Source organism: Ceratotherium simum, chromosome 35 (assembly GCF_057802395.1).
Source record: "Ceratotherium simum simum isolate JZ-2026a chromosome 35, ASM5780239v1, whole genome shotgun sequence".
Lineage (NCBI taxonomy): Eukaryota > Metazoa > Chordata > Mammalia > Perissodactyla > Rhinocerotidae > Ceratotherium > Ceratotherium simum.
The window spans coordinates 9,737,403-9,757,068 of record NC_141934.1 but is presented as its reverse complement, the minus strand read 5'-3'; the positions used below and the strand labels follow the sequence as shown (position 1 = coordinate 9,757,068).

Below are 19,666 nucleotides of genomic sequence, written 5' to 3'. Positions count from 1 at the left end.
TGAGTTTGTGACTCCTGGTTGGGTGGCCACTGCAAATCAGGGACAGGTTGAAGCAAGGTTTAAACCACTGATGAATCGGGGCTCAGATTGGCCTTCTGCCTCAAGGCTCAAAGGAGACGTAGATTGATGGTATACTTCAAAGGTGGAAGAGACACTTCTAAGAGTTTTGAAAGAACTGCCGCTACTTGTCTGTATAACATCTATTGTACCTTTCAACAGAATTATATGATGTTTAAATGTAATAAATGAAAGATTCCAGAAATAGATATAAATACCGTGGAAGAATGCTAGCATGCTTTAAATTTGAATCACCTTAAAGAAGCAAGATGAGATTCAAACTCTTAAAATTACTTTGTAAAATAGTTGAAGTGTATTTTATTGTCATCTTTTATAACTTCTCTGTTTCATTTAGTAATAAATGTTTGCAGAAGGAAGGAAGGAGAGAAGAAAGGAAAGAGGGAAAAAAGGAAGGAAATTACTCGAATACAGGGATTGGCTAATCTATTATCTTAAGATTTAGTTTTTATTGTAAATAATTAGAAGAAAAAGTCATAAAAACAGTACAGAAAGATCCTGTGTACCCATTACCTAGATTCCCCCAACGCTAACATCTTCTATAACTATAGGCCAATCCCTTTTTGTATTCCAGTGGCACATAGTAGGTTTTCAATAAAGTTTATTGAATGAATATGTTTGCATATAGAAAATGCATGTTATCATCTGTTGATTTAGCAGGTTAGTCTATTTTATTACCTTTGAATAGGTAATATATGTGCATGGAGTAAATTCAATAGGTACAGAGTATACAGGGAAAAGTATGTCTCCCTCCTTTCCTTGCCTCCCAGTCACCCAGATGCCTCTCCAACCATTTATTCATTTCTTACATCTCCTTGTACACATAGGTACTGTTTGCAAACTTTCATGTATCTGTTGTCTCCTTGCCAACCCCCCTTCCATTGTAGTATACCATATGCACATCTTTTTCACTTAGCAGTATATATTAGAGATCATTCTATGCAAGTTCATAGAGTGCTTCTTCATTCTTTGTAATGGCTATTTAATATGTGTTCCATTATATATTAAATAGATGTACCATAATTTATTTAACTAACCCTGTACTGATGGGCATCTAGGTTGTTTCCTGTCTTTTGCTATTAACAACAACACTGCAGTAAATATCCATGTCTGTTTTTATTTCACATGGATAGTCTCTTTAGGTAGTAAAGCATACATTTATGGATTTGAAATCCCCAAACTTCCCTATTTGATCATATAAATAGAACTTCGATGGCAGAAAATTTCCCGAGGCTTTGTGTGGCTTTTTGGCCTAAGTCAGCGAGATTTGCCAAAGGTCTGGCAGCTTTAACCAATGCTGATGCACCTGTTCTTCATTATTTTCATCTGAGCTGTGTCTGATAAGTAGAGAAAAGAATAAGATAAGTTATACTCAGGATAGCCTACTAGGGTTGTGCCATGAGAGATGATGAACGTGCATTACTTCTCATCACTCTTATCACTTAATCCTGCTCTCTTATCCAGTCCTTGCTCCTGGCCAATGGGTCTTATCTCTTATTTGAAGTTATTTTCTATCTCCTCTTATTGCCTGCCTGATTTTGGTGAAATTTCATTACTCAGTAAATACCTCTATTTCTCAACAGCTTTACATTGCTGAGAGATGAATCATGTTACCTTCGTATTGCTGGCCTGTGTCTTATTAACTATATCTTTCTTTAAGCAGAGTTTTAAAAATTGAAACCGGTTTCTTTTTTGACCCTTGTCTGGGTTTTCATTGCAGTCCCTGAGGGAAGGACTGTTGCTCTTCTCCACATTCAGAATTTATTTTGGTCTCATGAAGCCCAGTGCTCCTAAGCAGCTGTTAGTTAACAAGCTGCCCCAAATGTCTGCAAAATGGGAGGGATACACGACGATGAGCTTATCACTCATTCATTTAGTCATTAATTCATGCAACAAATATTTATTGAGTGCCTACTCTGGGCCAGGCTGCCTTGGCCTTAGTCAGTGAACAAGACAAGTCCCTTGCCATTATAGAGTTTGTTCTCTGGCATGTGTGTATGTGGGGTGTGGAGAAGAGACAAAAATAAATAAGCAAATTATTTAGTATGTTAGAAGGTGATAAATGCCATGGGGGGCGGGCAGGCCAAGGGAGGTTGGGAGTCAGGGACAGGGGGCACATTGCTGGTGTAAATAGAGTAGGCTGAGTAGGTCTTGCTGAGAGTGAGAGATTTGAAATAAGACTTCAAAGAGCAGAGAATATCCTTACACAGCATCCTGTGTGTATGCATGTGGGTGTGTTTGAATGAAAATACCACTAATGACTCTGAATTTTTTCAACAACTGTATTGAGATATAATTGACGTATTATTAAATTCACCCTTAAGTATATAATTCAGTGGTTTTTGGTATATTTACAGAACTGTGCGACCATCACCATTATCTAATTCCGAACATTTTCATCACTCCCCAAAGAAACCCATTAGCAGTCACTATGCATTCCTGCCTCCCCTCAGCCCCTGGCAACCACTAATCTACTTTCTATCTCTGCAGATTTGCCTATTCTAGACATTTCATATAAATGGAATCATACACTATATGGCCCTTTGTGTCTGGCTTCTTTCACTTAGCATAATGTTTTCAAGGTTCATCCTTGAAACATTGTATCAAGTATGTTATAGCATGCGTGGGTACTTCATTCCTTGACAAATAATATTCCATTGTATGGCTATACCATGTGTGTTCATCCATTCATCAGTTGACGGTGACCTTGAATTTTATATACTGCAAAGTGTCATGGATGGGCTGCAATAACTGACCTCCCCCTTAAGGACTGGACTGTGCCACCTAGGGGGAGACTATTGTCAGGACTGATGTTTCCCAGTTCCAATCACCACTGGTTAGGCTTGGTTCTGCGGAAACTAAAAAGGCACCATACTCAGAGCCCTGCTTTCCCAGACACCTCCCTCCGGAGCAAAGCTCTGGGTGGTCCAAGTGTGGCAACGCAGATCTGTGGATTTTTTCAAGTGTATTTTCTATTTCACATTTTGAAAATATTTTTCTACTTTAAAATGTAACCCTGGTGAGTTGTTTACCCAAGATAATTCTCAATGAGTTTTCTTTTCTGTCTTTTTAATATTTTGGGTGTGGTAGCAAGTAGAAGCAGATCACCCTAACCAAATATTTGCGAATGTCTGAACAAAGCCATTCTGCTGAGAGAAGGAAGACTCCACGGAGGAAGTGGGAATGGAATCTGAATTTTGAAGGAAGGTTTGATTCTCAAAGAGGACTAGATGAGGAAGGAAAAGGAATGTTCCAAAGAGGGGCAGGGAATTGGAAGGTTATCTTCTGGGGGACGGGAAACTCTGGGCCCTGGAGCATGTATCTTAGGTACATTAATTTGGCGGCCATCAGTCTGTGCCTAAAGGGTGATGGGTGTTGGAATCCTCGGACCTTCTGCACACCACGAGACTCAAAGTTTCAGAACTTCTCTTGAGGGGGGTGTTTCGAGTTACAGTCTCTGGGGCTGCAGAAAGAGGAACTCCATCAGAATCCTAATGGCTACCCCCCCCAACCTCCTCCACCAGTTGATATTAACTGTGTAAACGACACCGGTGCAAGAACCGGACACGTCCCGGGATGACCGAGCTTCAAACGCCCCCTGACCGCCGGGTGATGCTGGAGGTGGGGGTGAGGTGGAGGGCCGGGTGCGGGCGCCCCGCTCCCGGGAACTGTGGATTGGGGCAGGGGAGTCGGGAAGGACAAGGCCTTAACTCCTGCCCGGGACAGGGAGGCGTGGGGCCTCCAGAGAGGACGCACATCGCCCCGGAGCAGGACACGGTCCTCATTCCCGCCGAACTCAAGCAACCGCGAGGAGAAATGTCTGCCGCCGAGGGCGGAGCAGGAGGGGGCGGGGCGCAGACGAAGGGGCGGAGCGCGAGCGTGGGGGCGGAGCGAGGGTGAGGGGGCGGGGCAGAGACGGCGTGGGGGCGGAGCGAAAACGATGGGGCGGAGCAAGACGGTGGGCGGTGGGCGGGGCGAGGCCAATAGGGTGGAGCGCAGACGGCAGGCGGGGCGGGGCTGGGACGAGGGGGCGTAGCGAGAGCTGGGGGCGTGTCCGCCCATCGGGGCCCGCCCCCCGCCGCAGGCGCGCCCGCCCCGCCCCCCCGCTCCCGCCCCCCCCCCGGCGGCCGCGGCGGTCGAGCGCGGGGAGGGAGGGGAGAGCGGGTCACGACGCTGCCGGGGCGGGGATAACCCCTCACGTGGAGCAGATGAAAGGGCCGCGGCGCGACGGCCGGGGGAGCCGAGCCGAGCCTGCGACCCACAAAGCCGCCGCCGCCGCCGCCGCCGCCGCGATGGGGCTGTGAGGCGTCCGCCTGCGCTCGGTCCTCCGCCGGCCCGCGACTATGCCCGGCCGCGCCCGCCCTCCGCGCCCTCCCGCCGCAGGACCATGAGGCCGCGCTCGGGCGGGCGCCCAGGGGCCCCGGGCTGCCGCCGCCGCCGCCCCCGCCGCCGCCCCCGCGGCCCCCGCCGCCGCAGCCTGCCGCCGCCGCCGCCGCTGCCGCTGCTGCTCGGGCTGCTGCTGGCGGCCGCGGGGCCCGGCGCGGCGCGGGCCAAGGAGACGGCGTTCGTGGAGGTGGTGCTGTTCGAGTCGAGCCCGAGCGGCGACTACACCACCTACACCACTGGCCTCACGGGCCGCTTCTCGCGGGCCGGGGCCACGCTCAGCGCGGAGGGCGAGATCGTGCAGGTAGCTGCCCGCCGCCCGGGCCCCGCGCCGCCACAAGATGGCTCCGGGGGCTGCGCCCGCCGACCCCGCCGCGGGCGGGCGGGCGGGAGGGGCGGCGAGGGGGCCGGCGGCATCCCTCCCCGGAGGGCGGGCGGGCGGGCGGGACGCGGCCTCCAGGGCGCCGCACCGGGGGCGAGCGCACGTGGGGGCTCGGCCTCCTGTGGGTCCGGGCACCCATGTTGGGGCGGCCCCCCTGGGCCGATTGGGCATTTGGGTTTGCCTCAGGTGGAAGTCCCGGGAACTACCTGTTGAATGCCAACTTTGGAAAGAGAAGTGATGAAGGATGGGGTGGCCTGTTTCAGGTCGCAGGCTTTGCTTTCCTTCCATGCATGTTCTTTTGGGGAATAGCCAGGTTTGTCCGAGGGGCTGCACAACATTAGGGTCTTCCCTGGAACCTGCCGCTCGCCTCACCTGGGCGCCTGCCCTCCTGCAGGGCTCTGGACAAGCAGCAGCAGGTAGGGGAGCAGAGGGAGCTGGCCGAGGAGGAATGGGGATTTGTGGGTGCCCTGGAGTAGCCGTGGAAGGCAGCCCTCGCTGCATGCCTCAGATTACAGAGGGTGGGAGGGAGGCTCCTCGGCCAAGGACTTCTGCGGAGGGCCTGGAAATCGGGAGACCGAGTCGCTCACTGACAGGGCCCTCCACCTTGCTCCAGATGAAAGAAGCCTGCATTCCTAAGGAAGCTGGTTAGGGAGAACTTGAAGCTGTGCCCACTCTTTGGAGGAGGGACTCTGAGCTGAAGTCTCTGCAGATGGTGAGCTGGGTAGATGCTTTCCCGCTTCCTTGGCTATGATTTGATAAAATCAACTTGTTAGTAGATGGCCAGCGCACTTATGGAGGTTAATATGCGTGCCCCGGATGGGGGCGATTTGAAATGTTTGGCTTGTCTATGAACCTTTTTGGCGGTGATAGGATGGCTGCAGGGCCTTCTGCACTTTACTCTTGGGAGAGTTATGAATGAAGAGAAGGGGACTGTATGGAATGACTGCCTAGCAGCCTCTTCCTTTTCCCTCCCCTGGTGCAGACTCAAAGCCCTGCGTGGATAGGACAGGAGCTGTGCAGCTTGGCTCCTTGGAGGTGTGTCCTTACAGACCCGGAGGAGGCACCTCTGCTGGGCGACTAATCATCGGCATTGCCTTACAGGGCTCTTATCCCTATCTTAAACTTCTGCAGGGTAAATAGAAGGGGAAACAAATGTTGTTTGAGTCCTGTGACTACATATGTTAGAAGCTTTTGGGCTTTTTTCTTTGATAATGTTATAATTATCTTTAATTTATAAGCTTTAGAGATGATGCTCTGCTGAAGATTCCTATACATTTCAGGCACAGCCTTTGAGATTATTTTGAATCTTAAAGCTTCCTCCTTGTGACTCCTTGTTTCTCTTTGAGGCTTTCAGTGTGCCCTGATGGCTTTAGAAATGTTTGGTTTACAGCCTTCCAAGGGAAAAGATGTTTTAATGCGGCACTTCACTTTTTGAAGGAGACTTTTGAAGTTTGCGATTTTTATCTGCAGTGTTTTAACTTGTACTCTTTTTCCACGATAGTTTGTCTGGCGAGCTATCCATTATGAGTAGTGCTATGCTTTGGAGGTAATCTTGGGTTCGTCATTTAATACAAAATTAGGAGTTTAAACACACCATTTGTAACTGTTTTATCCTTGTGAGTAGAAAGATAATGTGTGAATTTGGCAGAAGGAATCTATTCTCTTTTGAAACTTTTTGAAGTGCTTATCTGACTCTTTTGTAGTCCATTAGCCTGGCCCAAAAGAAAAAAAATGTCAACAATTGCTAAGTAAAGAAAAGTGACTTAAATGGTATTTAATAAGTTTACCTGTTAAGCAATCACTAATAGGTGTCCTTAATTTCCTTATAACTGCAGTAATGTTGGTGAGTTTATCTGAGCTGTCTGCAAAGTCATTTCTTGATGTTCTCACCCTATACCTTTAATAACTTGATCGTGGAGGCTGACTCGCTGAACCTCTGTGTGCATGGAAGGAGCACAGTGTGGCTTTCAGGGCTGTGTGTACAGAGGCTGGCATGCTTTTATTAGTTCTTCGAATACTGCCCAATTGAGGGAACTGGTGTGGCCACTGTCAGCCCTGAAAAAGGTTTTCTAAGGAGAGCTGATGTTTTAGGACTGCCAGGAGGGAATGTAACGTTTTCCATGAGAAATGAGAATGTAGAAGAAACAAATTGGTGTTCTGCTTCAGATAATCACGTTTTCTAAGTGCCCTTGTTGAACTTTCCAAACCTCCTTTTATTTACTATCTTTAAAAAACTCTGCGTGATTTGCTATTTAATATTTTACGGTCTTCAGAGCAGAGTTCATTTTCCTATAATTAAACCTAAAGAGTAGTGCTGTAGCATTGCTTTTGTTATTTCTAGTGGGGTTTCCACTGCTGTTTATGGTTTAGGGGAGAAAAAAACCTGTTTGGGAGTCTCTCCTTTAAGAATTCTAAGATAAGACATTGGTTTGTATCACTGATTTTTTTTCCCCTCCCTATTCTATGCAATGAAAATATGTGTGTATATGTTTATGTAGTAGATAACCATATCATAGTCTGGTTTGCCCAGATATTTCTAATTAGAGTACCTGTTCAGGTCATTTGCATGGGTTAGAGTAGAAGGAGGCCTGGTTAAGAAGTGTGTGTGTGTGTGTGTGTGTGTGTGTGTGTGTGTCAGAGAGAGAGAGATAGTAATTCAAACCTTGGAATTAGTCACCGGGAGTCTTGGATCTCTCCTTGTTCATTTTAGGCTTAAATAACTTTCCCAGGGTCACCAATGCACTCTGTAAGAAGAGAGGGGTTTTTTTGACATCTTCATCTGTGAAAGTTGTGAAAACAATGTGTGGATATGAAATGCTATTAATTACTTTTATTATCTAATTCATTCATGCAGCATTAAAGCCCATTTGCTTGTAAGAGTGTCAGGCATCCAGTGTGAATGCGGGAGTAATTAATTACACTTCTGTAGTTATGAAGTGTGAAACTTTAAAGGGCTCTTAGACATATTGATACATATTTCATTTTTAAACCAATTTGTTGCTATTAATGAGATCATTATCTGAAACTTTCAGACTTGGCTGTGCAACTCACATGGCTAGTAATGTTAAAAAAAGGCCTGATTAAACACTGGCTAGTAGTATGTGGATTGGTTAAACAAACAGAAAATTTGCATCGCTAGAGATGAAAGATTGTTTTAAAGTGGAAATGCATTTTTTTCCCCTTGAAGTCAAATATTTAGAAATGCTTGAGAAATTCATTTGTAGAAGGAATCTGAATGATGGGCTTTGTGTAACTTTAAAATTAGCCTTTCTGGATCCTGGGTTAAGTGTTGAATAGTCTTGAAAGCAGAGGAGAGCTGAGAACATTTAAGAACTAAGCCAGTGCCTTTAGCTATGGGGGTGGGAGGAGAGTTGGGTGGTAGGTTAGAAAGGCTGAGTGAGGTCCTTAAATATCCAATGTTAGCTAAGGGTATCACAGGGAATAATTTTAGGAAACTAATTCCTCTGCCTTGTCTCTCTGTCACTGTTTCTGCAGTTAAGCATTTGATCAAACACTTTCTTTTTATCTCCATTTTAAGTTAACTTAACAGGCCTGCCTCTAAAAATTGACTTGGCCTAATAGAACAATTGTATGCTGACAGCTGACCTGGATTTACACAGAAAAGGATTGCCGACTGTCTTGTCAGAAGGGCCTTCATAGGTTAAAACCAAGTATTTGATTTGGGAGAAAACATTAGAGCTGTATTTTGACCTTATGAATTCTTAGGGGCTCTTATTTTCTATCTTGTTCCCTGAGATCCCATGGGAGTTACTAATACAGTTCTGAATGGAGGTGAAGATGGGGATGGTAAGTGTGGAGTCTGTAGACTAGAGGGAAGGTGGTGATGGCTTCCATTTACCAGAACTTATTGTGTACCGGGCACTTTGCCAAGCATGACACGTGTTTGCTTGTCTCATCCTGCCTTTAACATGGAATTAGCAGCTATTGTTAACCCATTTTACAGATCAGGAAACTGAGGCTGAGAAAGGCGATTTGACATCTCCAACCTCACACACTAGCGAATGATAAAACTTGGATTGAAACCCAGGTCTGTCTGGCCCCTTTGTTCCTATTTTTGCCAAATAAATAGAACTTGGCTGGTTAGGTTTTGACATTAAATCAAGTCTAATTTTTAACAATCTAGTATAGGGATTCTTTTTTTTTTAATAATTTTATTTATTTATTTATCTTTTCCCCCAAAGCCCCAGTAGATAGTTGTATGTCATAGTTGCACATCCTTCTAGTTGCTGTATGTGGGACGCGGCCTCAGCATGGCCAGAGAAGCGGTACGTTGGTGCGCGCCCGGGATCCGAACCCGGGCCGCCAGCAGTGGAGCGTGCGCACTTAACCGCTAAGCCACAGGGCCAGCCCTAGTATAGGGATTCTTAACCTGAGGGTCATAGACTTCCAAAGATGGCCCGTGAACCCCTGAAATTATACATACAATCTTGTGTATGTGCACAGAATTATTTTCCTGAAAAGATATACAGTTTTGCCTTTTGGAGGGTTCTGTGATGTTCTTCCTCCCCTAGAGGGAAAAAGAGAAGCACTAATCTAGTATCCATCATCAAATAGTCCATTGCTAAGAATTTGAGTGGAGTGATATGGGGCTCAGGCTGGCAAGAGTTGTAGAGAAGTCTCCAGGTTTATGTGTCTCCACTGAGCATATTCTTTTTTTTTTTTGAGGAAGATCAGCCCTGAGCCAACATCCATGCCAATCCTCCTCTTTTTTTGCTGAGGAAGACGGGCCCTGAGCTAACATCTATTGCCAATCCTCCTCTTTTTTTTTTCTCTTTTTCTCCCCAAAGCCCCAGTAGATAGTTGCATGTCATAGTTGCACATCCTTCTAGTTGCCGTATGTGGCACGCCGCCTCAGCACGGCCAAACAAGTGGTGCATCGGTGCGCGCCTGGGATCTGAACCTGGGCTGCCAGTAGCAGAGCGCGTGCACTTAACTGCTAAGCCACGGGGCCGGCCCCCGAGCATATTCATTTGATAGATGTTTACCAAAGCCCTGTTCTGTACCGGACGCCATATTGCTGTTGTCTTCTGGAGTTCACAGTCTCTTATAGAAACAGACATGTGTATGGATAAATGATAATCCTTCCCAATTGGATTTCCCCACAGAATTGAGCCCTTAGTCCTTAAGGAATCCATTGTCTATAATGAATTAACTTCTCTCCTGTGCATCTATCTGCTACTAGTTAAATGCATCATCCTTGGGAGAAGTGAGAAAACAGTCACTCAAAGAATTTCTGCATTTATATGGTGAAGAGTAAGGAGGAGATGATCTGAATGCAGGATGTGGGAAAGCAGAGTGTAAATGTGTTCTTTTTCAACACTCATTGGAAAACGAAACGGGGTATTTCTCGATGTTTTAGTGCCTTAAGAACACCTCCTTATACCTTCCCTTGTAGACCTGGGCCCCGTGGGTGCAGGTCTGTTTAGCTCATCCCTGGATCCACCCCTGGGTCCCCAGAGCCTGCCACTTATCAGATGCTCGATATTTAGTGAATGTATGATGGATTTAGAGTGGACATCAGGCAGGCAGTGGGTCTTAATGGGCTTGGATTAATTGATGAGATCAACTTCATTTGGCTTGGCTAGTAAATTCTGGGATTATCTTTCCTTTTTGGTTGTTATTTCCAGAAACTTGCTTGATTAGATGGAAAGAATAGACTTCTCTCTGGTTCTGGTAGACCCACACATTACAATACCAGATTGTATGAAAGTGACCTGCATGTATGTGTGTTCAGGGGCAGGATACCTGGCATTATAAAGTTCTGAAGACGTTCTTTTCTTGATAAAACACTGAGTATTGAGAAAGCCTTAATGTAGACACCTATTATGGGTGGACAGACACATGAAGAATAGTTCGCAGTCCAGCTGTGTCCCTGGGAATAACTGTAAAGGCTCGGTATTCAGAATTCATCATTAACCTGAATATATGCCACGTGAAAACTTGGCTTTTGATGGTGTTCCCTAAGTCTGGAGAATGTGGATTTGCAGTTCATGACAAAAATAACGTTTAAATCAGTCTTGACAGCCAGAAGAACCAGATTCAGCTCTTAATGTGTCAGTTAAGGAGACTGAGGTCCAGAGGGGTGAAGCGCCTTTCCCAGGGCCATGTGGTGAGGCAGAGACGACCTGGGATAACCGTTCAGGTCTCCTGACTTCCAGGCTTGGAGCCTTTCTGTCATCCTTGGCTGCACCTTGGCTGAGTGTACCAGGAAGAGCAGATGCGGAAGTGTGCTTTATGGTGAGGTGTATAATTGGGGAAAGCCGTGCGTTCTTAAATTGTACACTGGGTTTAAGTGGTTGCTTTTCTCCTCTAATTTAGAGTTTGAGTTGCTCACTCTTCCTCTCTGTCAGAGCTTTTAAAAATAGCTACTAATGATTAAGTGCTTCCTGTGTGCTGTGCTCACATTTAACGGTGCTGGTAGATGGCATGCCCCAGATTTTCAGATGAGGAAACCAAGCTCAGAGAGGTGAAGTCATTTGTCAAAGTCGTTGAGCAAGTTGGCAGTAGGGCTGAGATTCAAACCCAGGTCTATCTGATTCTAAGCCATTTCTGTTTTTATAAGAGTGCTTCCACTTGGCACTTTCTTCTGCTTGGGATATGATTATGGGAACTGATGGTGCAATTTAGAGGCGGGTATAAACCCAGACTGATTGACCAAGAAATGAGTCTATAACTTCAGCTGAGAAAATTGTCTACCTTTACAGAGATTTATTTCCTACCTACCTACCTTCCTTCCTTCCTTTCCTTCCTTCTTTCTTCTTTTTTTAATCACAGAAGTCTCTTTCCAACTTGTCTTTTCCACTAAGAGCCAATCTGCCAAGTTTGGGAAGAGGGACCAGTGACTTGAAGTATACAACTGTCACTTGATGGCACTTCCGTTGTTTTTTGGCTATTGGGAAAGTTGGAACAGCCCTAGTGTTCTGGCATTTAAAGGGCTTTCTGGTGTGAAACACATCTCCTTCCTGTGGCTGACTTTTTAGAGCCATTGTGGATTCTGCATGGCTTTCTCCAAAGAGGTCATGTCCCGCGTTCGTCGCCTTTCTTACTTTGCACAGACTGTGCGTTCCCTAACTATTTGATTTAAAAGATTGTGTGAACCTAAAGCTGTGGATTCTCCCTGCTCCTTCCATTCTCCTGGCCATTAAAACTCACTGTGGGTACTGCATCCCTTCAGTCAGCAGACATTCACTGCTGCCTTCTGTCCGCCAGACCCTGTGTGAGGTGAGGCGGCAGGCAAGGACAGAGTAGAGGGCAGACAGCAATGTGAGCCGCAATTCCTTTCTGGCAGGACATATCTATAAGGGTACTGAGGATATACCTGGTCCAGGGTGCTAAGTGTAAGCCTGGGCAACACATTCAGAAGAAACATGTATGTAACGACACAGTACTTGGATTTGAGCCGTCTGGACTTTTCCAGCTCATTTTTACCTACCTTTGAGGTTAAAGCTATAACCCCTTTGTGGAGACGTGCCTTTATACCTGTCAAACAGGATAGGGAGGAGGTAAAGAGCAGAGGTTCTTTGTTCCATTTGTAGCTTGAATGAGATGTTTTAAAATCTGACTTTTAGTGGCTCTGTTGACTCATGATGGTGTGAAGAGAATGAGGTCAGCTGGCCCATTGTGGTTCGAGGGAGAGCATTTTATTTTTATTACCCTTAAGATGTGTTGTAAGACTTGATATTAATCCTCTTCTCTCCCCAGCAGCCGGTGTGATATGGTTGTTGAGAAACTCAGTGTGTAGAGTTGATTCAGTGAAAATAGACTTTGATGATTCTAGAAGTTTGAGGTGAAAATGTGTGTTGGAATGGGCACTTCTGGACTCCCAGTGCTGCATTTTTTTTTCCTGAGGAAGACTGGCCTTGAGCTAACATCTGTGCCCGTCTTCTTTATTTTGTATGTGGGACGTCTGCCATAGCATGGCTTGATGAGTGGTGCATAGGTCCACGCCCAGGATCCGAACCTGTGAACCCTGGGCTGCCAAAGCAGAATGCACCATACTTAACCACTATGCCACCAGGCCGGCCCCCAGTGCTGCATTATTCAAATAAAAGGGATGAACAGGGTGCTCAGATAGGTGTGTGTAAGGTCCCATCCAGTGCTGTAAGAATTTGATTGAAACTTGATTTTCTACTTGAACTTGGGTTAATTTGAGTTTGCTAACTTGTCAGCAGACATTTATTGAGTTCCTATTGTGAATAAAGTCTAGAGAAGAAACAGCTTTTATGCACCCATGGTATAGTTTGTACTTTACAGATGTTATTTCTTGATTCCTCTGTTACAAATTTGGACGGTCACATTAGCCTCACTTTACAGAGGAAACTGGGGCTGAGAGTCTGAGTAAGCTTCTCGAGGCCACAGAGCTGGGATTGAACTTGGGTCACCAGAAGCCGAAGCTCACTGACCCACTTGCCTGAGGACCCAAGTGTATTTTGGTAAGATTTAGGCAAAAATGTTAGAATTGATTCATTTTATATTACCTCTAGTCAGGGCCAAAATCTTCCTTTAAAAAAAATTATCTATATCTTATTTTTTAATTATAAAAATAATGCCTGATTATTGTAGGACACTTGGAAAATACAGAAAAGTATGAGAAAAAGATCAATCCCACTACCTACAGATAACCTGTTAAACCTTTTGTGTTTTGGTATAGCTTTCCTTTCTTTTTTTCCCATGAGCTGGGACAGATTTTAAAGAAAATTGGAAAAAACATTACATAGTGTTTATAGCCCTTCCTTAACTTTGAGTATTTTCCTGTTGCTAAATACTCTGAAACATTTTTACTGTCTGCGTAACATAGTCTCTTTTTCATTATTATAAGTAATGCTGTGAGGAACATCCTTTCTCTATCTCTTGATTATTTTCATAGAATAAAATTCTAGAACTGGGACCACTGGGTCAAGTGGTAGAAACATTTTTAATGCTCCTGATATGTAGTGTCAGTTTGCTCTGCAGAAGAGTGTTCTCTTTACACGCCCCTACCAGGTCGGCATATGTTTCTGTGCACCCCTACTCAGAATGGATAGTATCTGTTTCTTAAACCCCAAAAACAACTTCATAAAAGTGAAAGTCTGTGTATTCCTCTCACTTAGTAAATAGTAAAATACTGGCTTTTTCCCTCTGCCGTGAGGATCTGAGTTATGACTAATGTCTGCATTGAAGGAAGGTACCTGGCATGGCACCTGGGTACCTCCCTCGTAGGTGTATCTGAGCACGATTCAGGAGCAGCAGGCTGCCCTTGTCTTCTTGGCAGGACACAGCAGCTATCCAGGCAGACGGCCGTACTCAGAGGTCTAGAGAGGACCTCACGGAAGGGGCCACTGTGCTGTCGGCACACCCCATGGCAGCAGATTGTGGCCCAGGAGGGTGCTGCTGCATTTGCTTTCTTCTGCCCTGCCTCTTTCCCAGTGAGTAGGCTCTCTGCTTATGAACAGGCTCTGTCCTGAAGGCCATATGAATCTGTCCTCTCATTCAGAGTGACGCTGTCAGTTCATGGTGGGCAGAGACGCAAGTAGAGCCAAGCACCAGACTTTCAGGGGTGCATTTAAGCAGCAGGCCCATGGGCTGAAAACAGCTCCCTTGTGTTTTGTTTGATCCCTGTTAAAAATTTAGAAATTTTACATAAAAATCTGGGGCTGTAGCTCTTCTTGAAAAATTAAAAGATCTGTCAGTGTTGGGTCCACATTCCCACATGGCAACAGCCTGCCCCAGTAGAATAGCAGCTGTCCTCTTCAGATGGAACGCAGGTCCTCCAGTTCACAAGTCCCTCTGCGTCGCAGTGGCTTATTTCACTCACTGTTAATGCTTTTACCGATGGCCGGCCCCTGAAGGCATTGGAATTTGCCATCCTTTCTATCTCTGGAAGTTCTGAAGCGGAAAGCTTTTAAGTTGCGCTTGGTGAGTCTCCTTTCTCTCCTTCCTCAACCATCTGCATGTCAGATGTCCATTAGTGGCTTTGTGACACTTCAGTGGACCCTGTGAGCCTCAAGTTATGCTACTGGGGAAGGCTGAACCGGCCCTGACATGACCAGAGTGTTCTTTTTACTTTGGTATAGGTGCTTCCATTTTCTCTTGGACTTTTTGAAGGCTGAAGTCTTGGAGCCATTTGGCCTGTGCCTTCATTAAGATCTTTCTCCCTTCTCTTTTTTTGTTCCTTGGTTTCTTTTGACTACTAGAGTTATTGTTTGAGCTGGAGGGCACCCTGAAAATGCTGTGCCTCAGCTCTCCTTTTACAGTGAAGGAATGTGAGCAAGGTCCTCGGGCCTTTGGTCACAAGAGGAGCTGGGATTAGAACTCGGGTCTTGGTGCTCGCAGTTGCTGGTCTTTCTAGAATGGCATCCCACATTGATAGTTGAGTTCCAGAAAATCTTCCATGTGCCTAGTGCTTTAGGGTCCCAGTGCCCTTTCACTTGTATTGTCTTGTTTCATCCTCACACGTCTTCCCTGGATTCTGCCCCAGAAGGCCATCTGCTGTTCAAGTTGTCCTGGTTGCCAAGGCTTGTCCCACACTTGACATAGAATGCTTTTCTTTGTTCCTAATTGTATATTTTTACTTAATAGCATTTGACATTGTGTGTTCAACCCCTTTATGCGATTTTTGGAAATATCACTGGGTACCTGGAGACTTGGCATCTTTTCAGAAAGTGCCTTAGTCTTGGAGTAGGTGGTAAGCAGACAGATAATGGCATGTAAAGAATGTTGCAAGCTTGACTTGCAAAGCCATTTCAAAATTTAAATCAAGGTAGCTTGTGGCCAAGTCAAAGGGAAATGGTGTACTCAAGACGATGCTTGATTGGCTTTCCTTGCTGACCTTACTTCTTCATGCCGGATGCTGCCTGAGCTTCTACCTCCTTTACGTTCTCTTTCTTCCCATCAGTTCTTCCCCTCCCCACTGGACTCATGTTGCTAAAGTAACTTCTGACCACGTCACTCCCTTGATCAAAATCTTTCAGAGCCTTCCTGTTGTTTACTACTGAGCTGAGTATAGTCGTGTCGCTTAACGGTGAGGATATGTTCTGAGAAATGTGTTGTTAGGTGATCTCGTCATTGTGTGAACGTTGTAGCGTGTACTTACACAAACCTAGATAGTATAGCCTACTACACACCTAGGCTATATGGTACTAATCTTATGGGACCACCGCCGTCTATGCCGTCTGTCACTGAAACGTCGTTATGCGGCGCATGACTGTACAGAGGTGACCTGGGCTGTCTCTAGCCTCTCTCTTATTGTTGACTCTAGGATGGGGCCGTGGATCCTGTGTGTTCCCACCCTCGTTTCCTGAATGGTCCTGGGCTTTCCTCCCTCTATGCCCTTCATTTCAGATTGCCCTTCTGCGGGAATACATTTCTACGCCTCCGCATTCCCGACCCCCATCTTTGCCCTCTGCTCTTCCTTTCCCATCTCTCAACTCCCTCACCTGCAGTCAATTTCCAGTCCTTCCCATCAAGTATTTCCAAGTCCTACCGGTGCGTTCCTTTGAACCAAAGCACTCCATTTTTCACTTCTTAGCTGGTCTTAAATTCCCTGTTGTAGGTACTCTTTTATTAATGTTTTCTTTTCCCCACAAGATCACAGCTCCCAGTCGATAGGGATTATGTCTTACTCATCCTGCTGTTGCTTGCAGTAAAACTCTTTAACTATTTACTGAATTGGAATTCTGCTACATCGTAATACTTTGGGGTAGGGGAGTGATGGGGATGTTAGTGTGGCCAGAAAAAGACTTGGCTTTTTGAGGGACAGCTTTCTATGATTGTAGAAACAATTCACAAGCAGTTTTCAGACACAGGTGTGTCCTAGGGCTAGTCCAAATAGTTGGGATGGATCAAACTCGCAAAATAATTTTCACCTTGCCTCTGCTCTCCAGGAGGTCTGGAAAAAGGAGGTAGTACGAGGAGATGACACCGTCTAACTCCTCCCAGCCTGACGTGTGACTGCCTAGGTACATTGTTCAAAGCATGCTGGAGAAGAGAACATCTCAGCCTGACTGCAGACTTTTGGGGAGTGTGTTTTATTTAAATATGAATAATATGTTGGTAGCACTTCAAAAACTGGTACTTTGGGGGAACAGCAGAAGTTACATGTAGCTCCAGTGTGACCCCTCAGAAGCAACTGTATGTGGGTCCTTAAATTTGTACCATATTGTTTCCTTGATTTTTTTCTTTTTTGCCCCCGTTTGGCAGTTCTGGCGTGGGCCTTGATCCTGTGCATAAGTCCAGGGTGGGAAGCAGTTTTAAAGGACTACAGTAATATTTCTAAAGAGGCCAGCAGGCTACGTGTGGGAGAAATTTAGATTTCAATTTAATAAACATTTGATTTTCTACTCTTTACGGGGCCCAGCTGTAAACATTTGGGAATTATTAAATTATTGCTTATTTATGTACATGTTGGTATGTTGAGATTTTTTGGTTATTGTTGCTGTTTTTGTGGCGATTATATGGGCGCTGGGACCTTCAGGAGTACTCCAGTCTATCCATGATGTGTTATAGTTCACTTGTACTAGAGGGTTTTCATGGCATGTCCACTCCAGAAATGTCCCAGTGCCCATCAGTAAATGTCACCCTCATCTAGGGAATTCAATGAATAGATAATGTGTAGTTTTGAAGTTTTGGGTTATTAGGTTTAAATCTCTAGAGCACATACAAACTCGCTTGTGGCATTAAATGTGCCATGTGGGTGATTTCAAGTTGCAGTGGCAGTGGTAATTTTTGCATTTCCTGACTCTTGTGTTTAAATTTGCAGTCTCAACATTGCATCACCATAGGTTTTCACATTTAATGAATATTTATGTTGAGCCGAGTTCTATACGAATGCGGTGGTTTCGGACTTGATTATAGCTTGCTCTGAACTGTGGCCAGGAGTGCCCTACAGACAACAGAGTTGGCACATGTCTCAGCATGCCAAGCCCTGGCGGATGTGGTTAGGGACCACGGTGACTGGTGCTCTAGTTACCATGCCAACCTTGTTTTTGGAAGGGGGGGGCTCTAAAACAGCAGTGGGATGGGGGCAGAATAGTTTTGAATATTCCAAGTAAAATTATTCCCTATATGTGCCCCTGCAAGAAGACGTTGTAGAAAACTCTAGAATTCTTCCTGCGTGCTCAGATAACATTAATTTTCTTAATTTACTTTTGCAAGACTGTTTTAATTGTCCTCTTGCAAACCTGTGGAAGTTATATAGGGGGCCTTTCATGTGTGAATGTCTTCCCTACTTGCTGCAGGGTAAATAGGGAATCTTCTCTCTCTTAAGATTACAGACCGCCTCCTCCCACCCCCTGCCAACATCCCTTGCCCTCTGGTAACTCAGACTTGTCATGATTGGGGAAGGGGGTGGGAAAAGAATAGGAGGGAGGATGGATGGGGGACTCTCCTTCCTCCAGCTCCTTATCTTCATTACTCCCTTCTCCCCATCCCAAGAAGGCCTATCTTCTTCCCTCCCTATTCTTGTATATTCAGCAAAGACCATGGTTGCAGGTGCCATCACCCATAAGTAGGATCTCAGGATGCCCGGCTCTCAGGCTTTGGCAGGCAGAGCTGGGATGGGAGGAGGAGGGATGTGTCCCTGGCATCCCACACTGCGACGCTGTTTGCCCTTTTGCACAAATGGTGTCCTTCATGATTAATTCTGTGGTCCTTGGTGCTGTGCAGTGAAATGTCAGGAAGAGAATTGATCAGATCTAGTAAGCCAGTTGGGAGCCCTGAATCGCAGAGCAGGATGGGACTCATGGGCACCATCCACTGTCCTCGCGCCCCTTACAGAAGGAGACCTGAGCCACTGATGGCTGGAACTCGTGCAGGTTCGACTGCTCAGGCAGTCTCGTGTTGTGGAGGGCTTGCCCTCAAGGCGCTTCACTCAAAAAAAGCAAGCTCCCTGGAAACTTACTATTTCAGAAGGGGAAGCTGACCACAAATTTCATCTTTACTTGCTGACTTGGAGTCACCCCTGGAGTCGTCATTAGATTGTATCCTCCTTCAGGGCAGGGCTGGTGTCTCAATTTTTTGACATTTTCCCACTCCAGCACAGAGAGTCCCTTTGTGTGAATTAGGAAAAGCTGCCCCTTCCTCAAGATACCTGACTTCTCCTGCCGTAAATTGGTCATAATGTGGATCTATGACCACAGATGTGAAGGGCGCCTCCTGGAGTTGTGCAGTGCACGGCTGTCTCCCTGTTGGCTGATGTGGCACCTGTCCATAAGTTGTCCCCTCCCCTCCAGTGCTTCTCCCTCAGCTGTTCTATTTTCTGCTTCTGATTTCTGAGTCCACTCCTAGAAAACCAGGGAACCATGTTAGAATTGTGTGTAAAGTTAGGAAACAAGATACCAAGGGGGCATAAGGAGCTTAGTGTGCAGATTCTTGACATCTGCTTTAGCCGTTTTTCTGCTTTGTGTCAGCTCTTCTTAGGAGGTGAGCTGACTAGAGTGGGGTCCTTAAACCTTGAGTACATTGTAATTAAATGGGTAGGCCTTTTGTGGAGCAGAAATGGCACCACTTTTTTATGGGAGAAGATACACATGTATTCCTACTAACAAACTTGTAAGTTAACTTTTGGACCAGAACCTGCTTTGGGTATAAGTCCTCTTTAGTTCTGTGTTATAACAACAACCTTGAGCCAACTGTATTAGAGGAGTTGAGAGGACACTCCTGTGTCATTGGACATTGACATGGCTATTAGGAGCAGTGATTTTCAACTTGTATGTGCAGACACCAAGGTTTGCCAGATTCCTTAAAGTGTATTGTAAATTTTGCATAACCAAGTGGTCCTTGATTTCCTTTGCTGATGGAGAGGCAGCAGAGTGTCAAGTTTGGACCCAG

At 45.7% G+C, this 19,666-nt stretch overlaps 1 protein-coding gene across 2 annotated transcripts in view; it reads left to right on the top strand.

Annotated features, from left to right (window-relative positions):
• Positions 1 to 4,275: 4,275 nt before the first annotated feature.
• Positions 4,276 to 19,666, top strand: part of ZNRF3 (zinc and ring finger 3) — a 148,646-nt gene continuing 133,255 nt past the window's right edge. Inside the window, exon 1 of one of the 2 annotated variants that reach the window (XM_087424008.1) lies at positions 4,276 to 4,762. In XM_087424008.1, the coding sequence (XP_087280134.1) occupies positions 4,463 to 4,762 (300 nt within the window). In that variant the 5' untranslated portion in view covers positions 4,276 to 4,462. Of the gene's footprint in view, positions 4,763 to 4,970; positions 5,257 to 19,666 lie in introns of those variants that run through there. The other variant, XM_087424011.1, reaches the window with a different exon arrangement.